We start from the raw sequence: 17,460 nt of genomic DNA on the forward strand, positions 1-17,460 counted from the left end.
CTTGACGATGCTGAAGAGTTCTTTGCTGTTGTGGCTGTTTTTGTCCAGTCTGTCGGTGAAAAAGTTCTTTTTTGTAGCGCGGATCAGGCGGTGGTGTTCGCGGGTAGCGTTCTTGAGGGCGGTCATGTCCGCGGTGTGGTCTTTGCGCCAGGCCTTCGCGAGGGCGCGACAAGTTTTCTTTGATTCTTTGAGGGTGTCAGAGACCCAGAGAGGTTTTTTGGTGTTGGTCTGTCGATGCGTGCTTTTGAGGGGAGCAAGGCTGTCTGCGCAGTTGGAGATCCAGTTTGTGAGGCTGAGGGCTGCGTCGTTGGGGTCGGTGGTGAGGGTGGGTTGGTTGGCGGCGAGTGCTGAGAAGAGTTGCTCTTCGGGGATCTTGTTCCATTGTCGACGAGGGATGGGTTGAGTGCGGAGGTGGCGGGTCTCGCGTCGGAATGTGAAGTGGACACAGCTGTGGTCGGTCCAGTGTAGAGCGGAGGTGTGGCTGAAGAAGACGTGTTTGCTGGCGGAGAAGATAGGGTCAAGCGTGTGTCCGGCGATGTGGGTGGCGGTGTTCACCAGTTGTTTGAGGCCGAGGTTGTCGAGCAGGGTGGTGGTGTTAGGGTTGTTGTTTTGTTCCAGATGGAAGTTGAGGTCGCCTAGGAGGATGTAGTCCGGTGAGGCGAGGGCGTGTGGGGAGATGAAGTCGGCGATGGCGTTGCTGAAGGGGGCGCGTGGTCCGGGAGGACAGTAGACAAGGGATCCTCTGAGGGTGGTCCTCGGGTCGGTGCGAATCTGAAAATGCAGGTGTTCAGCGGCGAGAGGGGTGTCTTCGGTGGAGGTGGTGACGCTGATGGAGTCGATGGCGATACCTCCTCCTACTTGGTTGGTGCGGTCTTTTCTGGAGATCTTGTAGCCTTCGGGGATGTCGGTGGCGATGTCTGGAGCAGAGGAGGCGTTCATCCAGGTCTCCGTGATGAAGGCGACGTCCGGTGCTGTTGAGTCCAGGAGGTCCCAGAGTTCAACTGCGTGCTTGTGGACGGATCGAGCGTTGACCAGGATGCACTTGAGGTGGTTGATGGCGCGTGGGCTTGTGGTGGAAGATGCGTTTGCAGGAGTTGCAGGCGAAGGGTTCATGGGTGGGTTTGGGGTGAGCTTGGAAGCAGGTGTTGGAGCGTCCTGGGTTGAGGGCGAGGAGGGTGGTGGGATTGTAGCGGATCAGCAGGGCTTGGGAGAGCTGGGGACCAGGGGTCGTGGCGCTTGGCGTGGGCCAGGCGCGGACGGGCGGAGACGGGCTTGCCTCTGGCGCGCCAGCGGCCGCCATATGAGGTAGGAGGGGGGGAGGGGTCAGCTGGGGGCGAATGGGAGCTGGGGGGTGGGGGCGTGCAGGAGGTCGTGGCGGGAAAGCGCGAGGGGGGGGCGGACAGGTAGAGTGAGAAGAGCTGGGGGAGGGGGGTTTAAGGGTGGAGGGGGGTGAGTGTTAGGAGGTTTGGGAGATTAGGAAGAGAGATAGGAGTAGGGTTGTGAAGATAGGGGAGGGGGGTTGTAGAGGTGGGTGAGGGTGAGAGGTAGAGTGAGAGGATAGGAAGAATAGGTAATAGAGGGGGTGGCGGGAAGGGGGGAGAGAGAGAAATAGATAGAGAAAATGGATAGATAGAGAAATAGATAGAGAGATAGGTAGATAGGAGGAGGTGGAGATTGAGGGAGTTAAATAGTGAGATAGAGAGATAGATAGGTGGATAGGAGGAGAGAGGGAGGTAGATAGCGAATGGGTTAGATAGGGGTGATAGAGAGGGGGAGGCGAGTGAGGGAGGGGGGATGAGGCAGGAGCAGGAGGGCAGGCGCAGGGAGAAGAAGACGGAGGGGGCAGAGGAGCCGAAGACAGAAGAAAGAAGAACAGAAGAAGAACAGAAGAAGAACAGAAGATGAACAGAAGATGAACAGAAGATGAACAGAAGATGAACAGAAGATGAACAGAAGATGAACAGAAGATGAACAGAAGAAGAACAGAAGAAGAACAGAAGAAGAACAGAAGAAGAACAGAAGAAGAACAGAAGAAGAACAGAAGAGCAGAAGATCACAGATGAAGATACGAAGAACAGAAGGCAGAAGGCAGGCAGAAGATCTCAGAAGAAGATGAAGAAGAAGAGAGGCGACAGGAGAGGCAGAGAATCACACAGAAGAAAAGAGAAGACGGGGAGAAGAAGAGTACAAGAAGATTACAGGCGAGGAGTGAGGAGGAAGAACAGAGAAGAAGAAAAGAAGAAAAGAAGCAGGAGCAGGAGAGGGTGAGTAGCGCGGGGCAGGGTGAGAGGCTGGGAGGTGGGGGGTACTTACTGTGAGGTGGGTCTCAGGAACTCAGGAACCTGGAGGAGCTGCAGCGGCAGGGGGAGCGACCTACCCTTGGGTCAAGGATCGCTACCACTGTCGCGCAGCGGGCGCCATATGAGGTAGGAGGGGTCAGCTGGGGGCGAATGGGAGCTGGGGGGCGGGGGCTGCAGGAGGTCACGGCGGGAAAGCGCGGGGGGGACAGGTAGAGTGAGAAGAGCTGGGAGGGGGTTTAAGGGTGGAGGGGATGAGTGTTAGGAGGTTTGGGAGATTAGGAAGAGAGATAGGAGTAGGGTTGTGAAGATAGGGGAGGGGGGGTTGTAGAGGTGGGTGAGGGTGAGAGGTAGAGTGAGAGGATAGGAAGAATAGGTAATAGAGGGGGTGGCGGGAAGCGGGGAGAGATAGAGAAATAGATAGAGAAAATGGATAGATAGAGAAAATGGATAGATAGAGAAAATGGATAGATAGAGAAATCGGTAGATAGAGAGATAGGTAGATAGAGAGATAGGTAGATAGAGAGATAGAGAGATAGGTAGATAGGAGGAGGTGGAGAGTGAGGGACTTGGATAGTGGGATAGAGAGATAGAGATAGGTGGATAGGAGGAGAGAGGGAGGTAGATAGCGAATGGGTTAGATAGGGGTGATAGAGAGGGGGAGGCGAGTGAGGGAGGGGGATGAGACAGGAGCAGGAGGGCAGGCGCGGGGAGAAGAAGACTGAGGGGGCAGAGGAGCCGAAGACAGAAGACCAGGAGAACAGGAGACCAGGAGAACTCAGAAGAGCAGAAGATCACAGATGAAGATACGAAGAACAGAAGGCAGAAGACCTCAGAAGAAGATGAAGAAGAAGAGAGGCGACAGGAGAGGCAGAGAAGCACACAGAAGAAGAGAGAAGACGGGGAGAAGAAGAGTACAAGAAGATTACAGGCGAGGAGCGAGGAGGAAGAACAGAGAAGAAGAAAAGAAGAAAAGAAGCAGGAGCAGGAGAGAGGGTGAGTAGCGCGGGCAGGGCGATGGGCTGGGAGGTGGGGGGTACTTACTGTGAGGTGGGTCTCAGGAACTCAGGAACCTGGAGGAGCTGCAGCGGCAGGGGGAGCGACCTACCCTTGGGTTCCTATAGAGAAAAGCTTTTTAGATCACACTGAAGATAGAAGGGCTTTGAAAGGAAATTTGGAGAAAGGATTGCAACAGCAAGCTTTTACTAGTAGTGAGAGCTATAGTGCAATTAGGGAACAAGGGAAATTCACTTCAGATGTACTACACGTAGGTAAGCTTTGCAGAACGCGACCAAAAATCATATTATGACAATGTGTTTGTGGGAACGAGTGAATGTAAACATGTGTTTTTGTTTAAGAGTAAATGGATGTTCATGTTAAATGGACAGGATCCAGCGATCCCTGGGATCTATTATATATGTTACTGTCTTCCAAAGGGATGGTATGGGACATGTTATTTGGGAATAGTTTTCCCAAAGATATAATCAATTAGAGGACTTGAAAAGGTTTCCGAAATTGTCTGAATTACATCGTACTAGACAAGAGAGAGACTGCTGCTGGTGTAGTAGTAGACATATTTGGGGCGATAATTCCTTCAGTGGCAGTTATCTTAAACTCTATAAAGATTCAAAAGTTGTCTACTATTGTGGATAACATGCTGACAAATTTTACAGGGGCTATACTCCTGGTGGATACTGAACTTGCTGCGGAGAGGGCTTGGACTCTTCAAGACAGGCTTGCTTTAGACATTCTTTTAGCGAAAAATGGCAGAGTCTGTACGATGCTTAATGAGCTTCATTGTTGTGCATATACACCTGACAATAGTAATGAGATTAGAAGTATGCTTACTAACTTAACTAGAGATAGTGCAGATTTGAAGGAACTGAAAGAGCCAGGAATTTGGGAAAAGGTTGGAAAGGGACTTGCTAAAGTGGGAAATTGGTTTAGTAATATTTGGCATGGAATATTGGCAAAAATAATACAGGGAATATTGATTGTTGTAGCTTGCATATTTGGATTATGGCTGGCATGCAAAATTTGTAAGAGAATTACATTGAAAATGGAGAAAAATAATAAGAGGAGGGAAGAAAAGAAAAGGGAAAAGTTGTTCAGGGCAAAATTAGAAGGGGGAACGATTGAGAGAGGAAATTAAAATGAGGGAATTCTAAGGTGAAATTTGTAAGGGAAAAGGTTTGTGTGATGACAAGTCATCAGAGGAGGGATTGTTGGAGTGTGACCTTTAAAATAAATCTTAACATGAAAAGCTTGCAATATAATGCGTAATGAAGCTGCATAGAAAATGTGTTAGCATAGAAAAATAATGTACGCGTTTGAAATGTGCCCACGGGGAGTGGCCACCAATGTATACAATGATTAATGAAACTGGCTAATGATGAATTAACAATGTACTAATGTATGACTTTGTATTAGCATTAAGGGTTGTATTAGGGTTTTGCTAAAATACTCATTAGGCTTTAGTTAGCGAGGGTCCAGGCCTAGCGGCCTGTTCTCACATTAACTGTGTTTTCTCTAACGTTCAATGTGCCGTTTTACTGAAGGACACTAAACTGTTCTTTTCCAGAAGCTAGAGATGTACGTGTAGCCATAGTAAATTCTTTCTCATGGGAACCGACTTGCTCAAGTGGACATTATTGACGAATGCAACAGTGTAATTTGCAACAGGTTCAAGGCCGCCTGGACTAGGAGACGACAATGGAACTACTGACTGGAGCATAAAGTGTAACTTTTCTTACCTGACATTCCACCTATTGAAGACATTAAGCACGGAAGCCAATAGACTGCATGAGAGCTGTGTCTTGTGGAAAATTCTTGTAAGGTGCGTGGAAAATTATTGGACAGAGATAATGATGCACCAAAATTGATCCAATAAGAAATTAAGGACTAGTCCAACAGTTTTGATATAACAGGATTACCCGAGAAGAAATCAACTATTATTGGGACATTCCCCACCATTCTTCACCACCCCCTGCCATTCTACCAAGAAATTATTATACTTTGCTATTATTCTTTGAGACTGCTGTTCTGATATCTTAACCGTCCTCTATTGAATCCTTTACCTGATAATGACCTCTCCCCCTTATGAGGGAAGAGTCCATTCTTAACTATGCCATACTGAGACTTGTCCAGTCCTATCTTTGTTGATGGCGAATCGACTGATGTCCTGAGTACGAAGACTGACACTGATTGCTGATACGTTGGAGGGGTAACTATCTGATGAAAACTGTAATTGTCTGTTTGCCTTCTCTTTATAGGTACCAACTGCTCTTTTGATAGAGGCCATAGTTAAATGTTTTTCCAAATTTGTGTTTGCCAAATTGTTTTGCATGAAGCCCAACATGCTGAGGCTAATTTGAAGTTGGTTAAGGAATTCACTAATATCGGATACAAATAGACAAATGACTAAGATCTTGCTTTGTTGAATAATGTACTAATGCTAATCTGCTAAAGTTGATTCATGTTAAAGTCGTGCTTCATTCTAAATGTTTATGATCTATGCTTTGATAAAGTTTTGCTCTGATTGCCAAGTTATAGTGGTTTTGACGTGCTTGTTGATGTTGAAACTAATAAATATGATTCTAGATTGTAACTAATAGGGAATAAATAGCCTAACACTTACTAGATTTGTGTGGTTATTCATGGCTGAAAGGTCATGGTACGTCTGCTGTATTGATCTATATTAAATGTTATTGATTAGCTTAAATTATTTATTATTGTGAATATTGAAGGAGTAATTGACATATTGATTGCGATGCTAAAATGATATCTCGTTCTGGGAAGTCTCCAAACATGGTCAAAAGGTTCATTGGCCTAGACGTGTCTCCTTGTAAGTTTACTTACCAAGGTTCCGAAGCGTTATCACTGGGCCAAGGGATGATTGCAAATACTGAACAGAAACAAGAAAGCAGATCCTTGGAAGACGCTGAGGGCACTCAACACGTAGAAGATTCATCTGGGAGAATCTTAAATGTTGGCATTTTTTGGAAAGAAAGAATGTAGTCCAAGATAGAGGAGCACTATGTATTCCTTCCAAGTGTACCAGTCATTTTACCAGTATTGTGTAGTCGACAGTGTTGTATGGTGAAGACAGTTCGAGGAGCACAAGGACTATCTTGTTTACCAATGTAAAGGATACATGATAGAAATGTTTTTTGTCTTCTAGCATTAATCTAATTAAAAGGATAACAGGATGAGACTGGAGCGGTTGATGAGGAGCTACCAGGGAAGCTTAGAAGCAACTCTAACAAGATTTATTTGAAGAGGCAGAAAGTGATTTGTTTGAAGATCTTCCAGCAGAAGCATTGGAAACAATCAGAAAATTAAATCTTTGAATGGCAGACAAATGGGCAAAAATAGTCATTGCGGAAAAGGAAGCTAACCAAGGGTGTCCACTATTGGTCCATAAGGGTAAGGGTTATGTCAGATTCCTAAGGTAGTAATGATGTACATGATTTCCATTGAGATTTGTTGAATGAAAATAAATCTTGTGGTGCTTATTGAAAAACAAAATAAAAAAAATGAGCACATCTCACATTGAGGACCAATAAATAGCAAAGTTCCTCTAGCAAGCAACGTTTATGATATTGGTAGGTCGTAGCCAATGACCGATAATAGGCTTTCCCTCAGATGATTAGGTAACAGAGCACAAAAAACAACCAGAAACTAGGTATTGTATGATACTAAAGACGTTTGATGTTACACAGTGGTAGACCCTTTACAAAGATTAACGGGTCACCTATCAATTGCTGACTGCTGTACTCGGGTGTTAAGCTGGTACTAATGATGCAAAACTTGTGTTCAAATAGTACTAATGTATGTACGACAAAACAGTCAAATAATTCTGCCACAGAATATATTGCATTATGGTACACAACATGCCTTTTCTTGCAGCATAATTTAGCTGGCTTCATAATTTGGTACTCCACTGCAGCATTATTGCAATGTCATTTTCCCCTACTACAAGCCTGGTCTCCATAAACATTTTTAACATCCCTCAGTATCACTTCCTCTCTTCATACGGGACACTGTATCTTCCACATTATTAAACACTCCCCCATCCAAAAAAAAAATCCATTCCCAAAGAGGAGCCTACAGGGATCTTCCCCTTCATCTTAACAAAATTGACATGCACAGACACCGAATGGTCTCCCCTTCGCCCCCTAACCCTCACAGTTTGAACCTTGGATGTTCTTTTCCTCAACAAAGAGGCTCACCATGGCAAAGACCATCTAGAGGTGCTCTCATGACCCTCTCCCCAAAGCTTGCTCCAAGATTACTATAACCTCCCAACACACAGGTACTTATTCCTCATTCTTACCATCATGTTTGAGAAGATCTCACAGGCGTACTTCTCCACGTGCATATCCACGTTGGCCATCGCCTTCTTCAAATCTCGCTCCAGCAGTGAAGAATGTATGAAGAGCAGCCTGCTTCTGGAGCCAACAGCAACAGGACAGGTGCCACTCTGACCAACTGAAACCCCTACAAGATAAAGACAGCCAAGCACTGACACTCTGAACTCCAACAAAAAGCTCAAGCTGATTTTTTTCAATTGTAAATTAAATTACTTATTTGTCAATGGCATGGGCGAAAAGAAGATTCTCCATATTTGGGATATCTACAGGAGCCATTTTGGGCGGTGCGCACTCTAGTCTTTGTCCTGGCCACATGTACTTAAACAGAGGCACTGCGCAAGTGCACTAAGGCTTCCTGCACCTTTTATGTATACCTACTGATCATTTTAAGTGTTTTAAATTTCTTTGCACATATTGCTGATTTGCACATTGAAAAGGAACTCGAGGGGAATTTGAAAACGTTGTTGGGCTTAAAAGGAAGGTGGGAGCAGCTAAGTAAACCACTGTGGACACTTAATTTTCGGCCATTTGTCCCTCTTTGGGATATCTGGAGGCGCCATTTTGGGTGATGCACGCACTAATCTTTTTCATGGCCACATGTACTTATGGAGAGGTGCTGCATGGATGTGCAGTGGGTGCTCCAAAGGCAAGCCCGTCTATGCCCGTCAGCATCACGGAAGCGGCCAGCACTAGCCACTATCCACAATATCTACCAGAAGGTAGGATACACGTTACTTTTGATCGCTCCGTTTCAAACAGTCTGGCCCCCAAGTCGTCCTGTACCCCCCCCATTTCCTACCTAATACACTGCAGGATAATTGTTCTTGCACACACTGTCATTTGGGCCCCAGTTCTTCAGTAAAGAGTATGACTGCAGCCATTACCCAGATAAAAAGCTCATTGACAGAGCAGTTCTCGGATGCCCTATTGAATGTCCGTTTACTGCAGAAGCATGAAATGCATGTTTGACTTTTAGATTAAGAAAATCTGGATATTCTGTTTTTTACAGAAACATGGCTTACAGAATTGTCTAATCTGACAATATCAACAGCCATTCCTATTGGATATAAAATCATTAGGAAAGATCGCTGGAAAGGCAGAGGAAGCGGGGGTGGCAATAATATATAAAAGTGAGTTTGAATGCATGCCCATTCCTCTAGAGGAATTGGAAGGCACTGAATGTTTGGACTTCCACATCACCCTGTCTGCCAGTCAGTCCATAGCCAGGGCTCTTATCTATAGACCCCAGGGTCATGCCCGACTTTTTCGGAGATCTCTGGGCAGCACTTTGGCTTCCTGGTCCCTCAGACATGCCCATTTTCTTTTTAGTTTTAGATGACTATCTTATGAATAAACGGTCGCGTGGGCTCTCATTATTCTAATGAGACTACTGGATTTTTGGGTGGCAAGATCGTTCACAGTGTGGGAGACTAAGTCTAACCCACGGTGAAAGACCCTTGTCACCCCCAATCCGGTTTTGTTCCGGCTAACTAGCAGTGCCTCATCTCTCCCAGAGGGAAGAGATAATTGGGCAGCCGAGCGCATGACATCTTAGTGCTTCCCAGGGAAGTCGTGGTCACTCAGATCCCAACCAGTTCTCTCATACCCAATGTGGTCTCATATACAAATGACAGAGGCAGAGTAAGTTTTACAGATTGATTTAATAAAACAACTGCATTTTAGATAAAGCATGAACCGCAATAACCAGAACCATACAACACAGTAGGATTGAAATAGTAACGAGGAGAGTAAAACATAGAAATAACGCTATCATAGTGCTACTAGATTATGTTCTCTCTTCTAAGTTCTATGTTGATCACAGCATGAAAAGCTCTAAGCCTGCCTTTCAGGTTCCCCGGGAGGACATCAACCCTCATACCTGAGCAAAGGTCTGTGATCTGGATTAGCATCTGCAACAGAGCAGTCAGCGTCTACTTGTGGTTCCCTGGTCGGAATCTCCCTCTTACGTGTACCAGGACTAGGAAGTGTTTTTATAATTAACACGCCGGTGTTCTAAGAAACATCCCTACGTAAGAATGTGTACTTTCTACGAACCTTAAAGACTAAACTCCTACCACATCTATCGGCAATGCACAAGACTGTATCCTTGACTGAATGTATTGTTTGAGAACTCTGGTGCTGAAGTAAGCTAAACAGTGTGATAGAAGAAATGAAACAAGACCGTGAAACTGGTTATTGAAAAATAACAGTGCGAGGCTAAATAAAATGCATCTAGAACAAAGTGCACAAAGGCCTAATGCTTTAAGCAAACGCGCAAAGGCTATATTAAAAATGGCTACACTACAAAATCATCAGACTATGAAGCAGCCTCACTCTTGAATATCATGTCTTCTTTTGCTCTTCTTCAACAGGTTTTCAAACCAACTCATCAAGGTGGCCAAATTAGAAAATATGTGGTCTAATATGTGAAGACGAAACCTGTAGATCCTCCACCATTAGCATGGTCTGATCACCATCTAAATAATTTTAAATGGCAAAAGTTCATCCAGCAGACATGTCCTACTCTTTGGAAGCAAATACTCCTCCTCTTCCAGCAGACCTGTCCTACTCTTTGGAAGCAAATACTCCTCCTCTTTCTGGAGTACTAGAATCAGATGTTAAGTCCACGGATGACCAACTTCTTAACACCATCAATGACTTGGCACTGGCCTCCTCACTTAGATCCCACAGAACCAGTTTGCCACGTGGTTTAATGAGGACCTTAGGGCTGATGAGAAACAATGCAAATGCCTTGAGGGGAAATGGTGGAAAAGTTATAATTTTGATGATAAAAATACCTATAGAATATCACTAAAAAAACTATCATGTAGAGGTACCCTCAGCCAAAAAAGCATTTTTCGAGATCAGGATAGAAGAGTCAGGCAATAAATCCAAGGAGATATATATATATATTTTTTTAAATTGTAAAAACTTTTATGAGCCCTGAATTCGCCATATTAAGCCAGCAACCCTCAGCTGAATGGTGTGACCTGTTGGTCTCATACTTGCATGTTAATATTACAACTACTAAAGCAAGTCTGCTTGTCGACTCACAGTTAGATGACACCCCCCCTCCGCAATAGCAAGTTGTAGTAGGACTACTTCTGGGAAGCCAACGTTTTCCCAACTTCCTACCTATTGTCTCTGGGGGAATCATTGGCGGCCGTCAAGAGCTTTAAATCAGAGTCTCCATCTGACCCAAGCCCTTCAAGTATACTTGCCAAAGCGGTGCAAGTTATTAAACCTATAGTAAACAAGGTTTTGAATCCTCATTGTCACCAGGTACGGTTTTGGTGCAATGAAAACCTGCCAAAATGTTGCCCAGTCTTAAAACCTACTGCTGATCCCAAAGTTCAATCAAATTATAGGACTATTTCACTTCTTGCTCTTTTGAGTTATAGAAACATTTGTTAATTCCCAACTCTCTCAATATTTGGATATTAATATTCTTTTGCACTAGAGTCAGTCTGGATTCAGACTTAACTTCAGGACTGATATGGCCCTGTTAGAGGTCACCGAGTTCTTTAAGGGCATTCTTGACAAAGGGGTGGGAGGGAAGCCTGACTTGATTATGCTGGATCTATCGGCAGCCTTCGACACGGTCGCCTACTTGAGACTTCTTGCCCCACTCCAAACTACTGGGACTGGCGGCTCAGCCTTGAAATGGCTTACTTCCTTCTTGGATGAAAGAAGTCAAGAAGTTTGGATGCCCCCTTTTTCTTCCACAGTTCGCGAGCTGGCAGTTGGAATACCTCAAGGCTCAGCAACCAGCCCCACCCTAATCAATATTTATTTTACACCCCTAGCTGTGTTAGCCAGCTTCTATTCACCTGTGGAAAGGGAGAGGTATCTGCTGGCGAGGTCATCAAAAACTGCCTTTCAAAAGTGCTTCATCGGTTGCCCACCAACCAAATAAAATGTATTCCTGACAAGACAGATTTTTGGTCCTACATCACCAGACTCTTGGAGGACCTTCTGGCCAAAGGACGCCCCTCTCTCTCCCTAGCCGACAACAGGACACTGCAAAGAATTTAGGAATTACATTTGAGAGTGCCCTTTGCTTCTAACCACACATCCAGGCACTGGTTGATTCCTGTTTTGGGCAGCTATACACTGAAAAAAACATCCTTCTTTACTGTCTGATGAAGCTAAGAAAATGGTGATGTAAGCCTTGACAACTTCCAGCTTGGATTATGGAAATACACCATACTTGGGGTCTTCCAGTATATCTTGTTAACAGACCTCAAGTGGTGCAGAATTCAGAGGCCTGAATTCTCCTCAACCCTGCCCCGAGAATTCATATGTCCTCGCACTTAGAGGCACTTCACCGGCTTCAGATTAAAAAAAAAGGATCCTTTTAAAAATCGCTGGTCCTTGTTCTTATAGCAAAGCATGACACTAGAGCTGGCTATCTGAGGGATAGGATTTGCGACTATGTCCCATCCAGAAACCTGCGGTCTTCTTATAGTTGATTGGCTACAATTTAAAAAAACTGCTGGGTTAGAACTGGTGGTAAATGTAGATTTATACAGTTTAGCTTACCACCAGCGAGGGCCTCGAGGCGCTGTCCATGGGCACAGGGAGATTAAGTGATTTGCCCAGAATCACTGGCTGTTGCACAGATGCAGAGGCTCGAACCCGTATCTCCAGCTCCCGAGGCTGTTGCCCTGACCCCTGCACTACATCCTCTCCCTGGAGAGGAGTAGGTCCTTTTCCTATTTAGGACCAGTCCTATCTAAGACTGGTCACCTGGAATGTTTCCTCTGCAGCTACGTACCACAACTGAGCAATCTATTGTTAGGAAAAAATAAAAACACAGCTCTCTCAACAAGCTTAACATGACAATCTGATTTGAAACTATTGCCAGGACACTCTACGAAGTATGTGTGGGCTATATAAAAATGTCAGATCATCATCATCTTTCCTGCTTTGAAGAAAAAAAAAAAAAAAAAAAAAAAAAAAACTTATGTGAACAAGACTTATCTGGCATGTTAAAAACTACATTTGCTAGGTGTTCTTTTGTTTCCCTCATAGACATGCACAATCTGTAGTCTTGATAAACTGGTATGATATTGCCCGAATGCAGGGATGGAATTGGGGAGGGTCTCTGGAAGACAAGATCACACTTTATGCAGATGATGTACTCCTCTTCCTCTCCAATCCCCAGGGTTAGGTGCCTCAGGTCTTTGAAATCCTGAAGGTCTATGAGAAGGCCTCAGGCCTTTGTGTAAACTGGGCAAATCTTTTTCTGGTCCTGCCGAAACGAGCAAATATCAAAATCACCAGACAGATGAACATTCCGATTTGCTACCTAATTTTTAAATACTTGGGTGTAAACATATCAGCAGTACCGAAACTCACTTGCAGTCTTAACCTTACCCTTCTTCTAAACAGGGCTAAGACTGACCTGCCCTACTGGAGCAAGCTCCTACTGAAAGTACTGAGAAGAGTAGCTCTCTTCAAAATGATGGTACTCCTACATTTTGTATATGTGCTGCAGATCTTCACACACTTTATCCTTAGCTCTTGGTTCACCAGTGAAGGGGCCCTGATCCGCTCTTTCGTGTGGAATGGCTGTTCCCCATCTATCACCCACAACAAGTGCCACTGGTCAGTTCACAACGGAAGTCTGGGATGGTGGATGTATTGGTGGGCTCCATAGTATTAACAACTGGCTGAAAGGCGGGGGAGGGCTAGAGAAACCTGGCATATCATCTAGAATTGTCTCTTCTTGGGGTTGACAAAGTAATAAGTATTTATATACCCGTCCCATCTCACACCATAGACACAACAAGCCCCTCTGTAGAATGGTCACTTGCTGCATCATACTGCACAGCTGGAAGGCTTTGGGAAATGGGACAAAATCAAGATCACCATATTGGAGGACACTAGGGGTGGGTCACACATGAAATCATTTGAGGACTTGCAGCTCCACTTGAAATTATCACACATCCAGTTTCACAAATACATACAACTTTGACATGCATTAATGGATTTCAGGTAGAGCTTACTAACCTACCAGAATTGGGAAACATCACTAACAACGTGTTCAATGCAACAATATTCATTGACCACACTGCCGTTACCATGTATATGCATTTAATATGCTTGTGTTAAGCATGCATGCCTAATCCACACATATGCATGGTAACGGAGGAGAGCAGTTAGGGTGGAACAGTAAGGCGCATCGACCAGAAGGGGGGGGGGGGGGGAAGGAGAAAGAGAAAAAGAGAAAAAGAGAAAAAGAGAAAAAGAGAAAAAGAGAAAAAGAGAAAAAGAGAAAAAAGAGAAAAAGAGAAAAAGAGAAAAAGAGAAAAAGAGAAAAAGAGAAAAAGAGAAAGAGAAAAAGAGAAAGAGAAAAAGAGAAAAAGAAAAAGAGAAAAAGAGAAAAAGAGAAAAAGAGAAAAAGAGAAAAAGAGAAAAAGAGAAAAAGAGAAAAAGAGAAAAAGAGAAAAAGAGAAAAAGAGGAAAAAGAGAAAAAGAGAAAAAGAGAAAGAGAAAGAGAAAGGGAGAGAGAAAGGGAGAGGGAGAGGGAGAGGGAGAGGGAGAGGGAGAGGGAGAGGGAGAGGGAGAGGGAGAGGGAGAGGGAGAGGGAGAGGGAGAGGGAGAGGGAGAGGGAGAGGGAGAGGGAGAGAGAGAGGGAGAGGGAGAGGGAGAGAGAGAGAGAGAGATAAGTGGTGCCGGGTTTGGAGGGGATTGTAGTTTTTAGGACAGGGTGGGTAAGGTTTTAGGGGTCAGGGTAGATTTTAGGATTTAGGGTGGGGTGGTTTTTAGGACTGGGCAGGGTAGGTTTCAGGGCAGGGTAGTTTTTAGGGTTTAGGGAGGGGTCGTTTTTTAGGACAGGGCTGTGCAGGCTTTAGGGTGGGGGAGTCAGGAAAGTTTTTAGGATAGGGCTTGGTAGGTTTCAGGACAGGATAGGTTTTAGGATGGGGTAGAGGGTCGGGTAATATTTGAGAGAGTGCCGCGTAGGGCTTAGGACAGGGCAGGATAGGTTTTAGGATTCAGGGTCGGTGTAGGGTAGTTTTATGACAGGGTAGGTTTTAGGGTGGGGGTCGGGTGGTTTTTATGACGGGCAGGTTTTAGGACAGGGTAGCTTTTAGGGTTTAGGGTGGGGGCAGAGGGATTGGGGTAGTTTTTAGGACAGGGATGGTTTTGGGTTTCAGGGTGGGGTCGTTTTTAGGGTTTAGGGAAGGGGTCAGGGTAGTTTTAGGACACGGTAGGTTAGGTTTTAGGGTTTAGAGTGGGGCGGGTCAGGTAGTTTTTAGGACCGGCATGGTAGCTTTCAGGGTTGAGGGCGAGGATTGGGGTTGTTTTTAGGACGGGGGCAGGATAGCTTTTAGTGTGGGGAGGTCTGGTAGTTTTTAGGGCAGTGCGGGGTAGGTTTTAGGTATCAGGGCAGGTGGTTAGGGTAGTTTTTTAGGACATGAAGGGGTAGTTTTTAGGACAGGGTATGTTTTACTGTTTAGGGCGGGGTGGGTCAGGTAGTTTTTAGGACGCGGCGGGGTAGGTTTAAGGACCGGGGTAGGGGCACGGGGTGGAAGGGGCAGTTTTAAAGGCTTGGGAGAGTGGAGTATGGTGTAGGTAGCAGGGCTGGGGAGAATTTACCACACGTTACTTTACCAAACAAGCTTTTACAACAAAATTTGTTGTTAGGGCATGCGTGGTAAAGGTATGCATGGTAAAGACGTGGTCATTGTAGAGACCACGTTGTAAAAGCATGCGCGATACATGCATGCGTTATTCCATCACACATCTACCAGAATTCAGCCTGACAGAGGCAAAGTTGCTGATTGGCCATTTGAGCTGAGGTGGAATCTCCTGGATTTACTGCTTCTTGGTCTGTAACACCCCCAATACGCTCATAATTCTTAGACATAAGTGGGAATGGGTGGTGGGTACTCTAGAAGACCCGTTGGGCCGGATTTAGATTTCGGCCGACAGGTTACTCCGTCACAACGGTGATGGATATCCCATCCACGAAATATAAATACTATAGCAAATAACAGGATTTATATTTCAGCAGATGGAATATCCATCACCATTGTGACAGAGTAACTCGTCCTCCGCAATCTGAAATCAGGCCCTTTATGTTGAGAAGTGTACATGGCCCAAGTCAAATTACTGATCCAGCTGAACTATCTACATATGGCTTACTTCACACCACAACGTCTCTGGCATGCTGGTATTCTCAATGAACTGAAATGCACTTGATGTAGGCTCCCAGGGACAGATTGCAACACTCGGACACTGCCATACCATGTGGAAGAAAACTAGTCGAGACTTGCCAGAACCCTTACTTAGATACTGGAGAGTTCAATCGAACTATCACCTAAGATGGCTTTACTGGGTCTCCCGGAGGATGTGGGAGGTATCCAAGGGGACCATACAATTGTGGCATGTGTGGCAGGCACTGACCACAGGGCCTGGTCTACAGCTAGGCCCTGCAGACAGACCCCTATAACCACTCAACCCCTACCCAAATGGCCTTTGGCTGTGTGCGGTGGGGGTTTGCCGCAGGGTCTGACCTGCAGCCAGGCCCAGCACCTACCACTTATAGCCACCCAATCCACAACACTCAAGAAGTGCTTCTTTGTTTGGTGGGAGTGTGATCATATTCCTGTACATCAAGAGCACGTCTCCAAAATTGGTGGTAAACGCACTTGGGCAGCCTTTAAGTAAGCTGCTCATCATCCTGGGAAAAGGGCAGGAAGACTCTACATACACTAATGTATATGGAGAGGGGGGGGGAAACTGGCGAGCTTCTAGGTTATTTTACATTTTAAAAGGAAGAACAGGATCTCTGGTCTGAGCAGCAGATTACAAGAAAGAACCCACTGGTCACAGTCACTACCTAAGATATTGTGCTTGAAAAAACGCAGTAATGCAAACACCTCAATCAAGGATAACGGATAACTTTTCATGGTGGAAATGCAGAGAATAACACTTCCTTGACATTGTCATGCACAGGAAGTTAAGATGATTATTACTTTTCAGAAGTGTTGCTTCTCAAAAAGTTTGGGACCGCGGGGGAGCATCAAGGCCCCTGCGGTCCCAGCCGGACCCCACCTCCTGCAGGAGCCGGCATTGCTCCAGCACACAAGGAGCTGCTGGAATTGCATTTCCCCGAAAGCAGGAGCAATACTTTCATGTCTTCCACTGCCAGCCAGCAGGGAAAGATATGAAATCTCCACTTCCAGCGAGTGGGAGCATTTTGATGGCCCCCCTCCATTTTTTAAACTTTAAATTTGGCCCGGGGAGTTGGTAGTGGTCCCTTGGGTCCATGTGGATCTCCTCCTTTATCCTCAATTTCGCCCCAGGAGGTCGTGGTCCCTGGGGCATCCAAAAGGCCCAGGTGGAGGGGGGGAGGGGGGGATGAACTTCCCAGGTAGATTTTAGCCAGGTGTGTGGGGACATAGTACCAATGTAACAACACCTTATAAGCTTTCTGTCTAAGGGAGAGGCAACGATATGTCTTGGGGATGTCCCGCAAGAGTGCCTCCCCGTGTTTAGGTGTAATATCTAAGGTGGCGGTAGCTTCCCAGGCGTTTTGGTAGGCATGATGGAGTCGCAGAGCAGCCTGTTGAAGGACCCAATATGTGGAGGAGATGAGGCCCTTGGTGTTTGCGTAAGAGCGGACTAGATTCTCAAAGGGAGTATATGGTCTAATGATCTCTGGGTATACCTGTGGAGGTAGGGCCCAATGGCACAATTGGCAGTATTGTAGTAGTACCCTATCAGGAATGTGGAATTCTTGTTTGCATTGTTTAAAGGTCCTCATCTTGGGGCAGGCG

At 45.5% G+C, this 17,460-nt stretch overlaps 1 protein-coding gene across 1 annotated transcript in view; it reads right to left on the bottom strand.

Moving 5' to 3' along the window:
• The window catches only part of CCNP (cyclin P), a 213,625-nt gene that overhangs the window by 143,454 nt on the left and 52,711 nt on the right, over positions 1-17,460 (bottom strand). Inside the window, exon 4 of the mRNA XM_069205970.1 lies at positions 7,633-7,796. Within this exon, the coding sequence (XP_069062071.1) occupies positions 7,633-7,796 (164 nt within the window). The remainder of the gene's footprint in view (positions 1-7,632; positions 7,797-17,460) is intronic.

Source organism: Pleurodeles waltl, chromosome 9, assembly GCF_031143425.1.
Source record: "Pleurodeles waltl isolate 20211129_DDA chromosome 9, aPleWal1.hap1.20221129, whole genome shotgun sequence".
In the NCBI taxonomy this organism is placed as follows: domain Eukaryota; kingdom Metazoa; phylum Chordata; class Amphibia; order Caudata; family Salamandridae; genus Pleurodeles; species Pleurodeles waltl.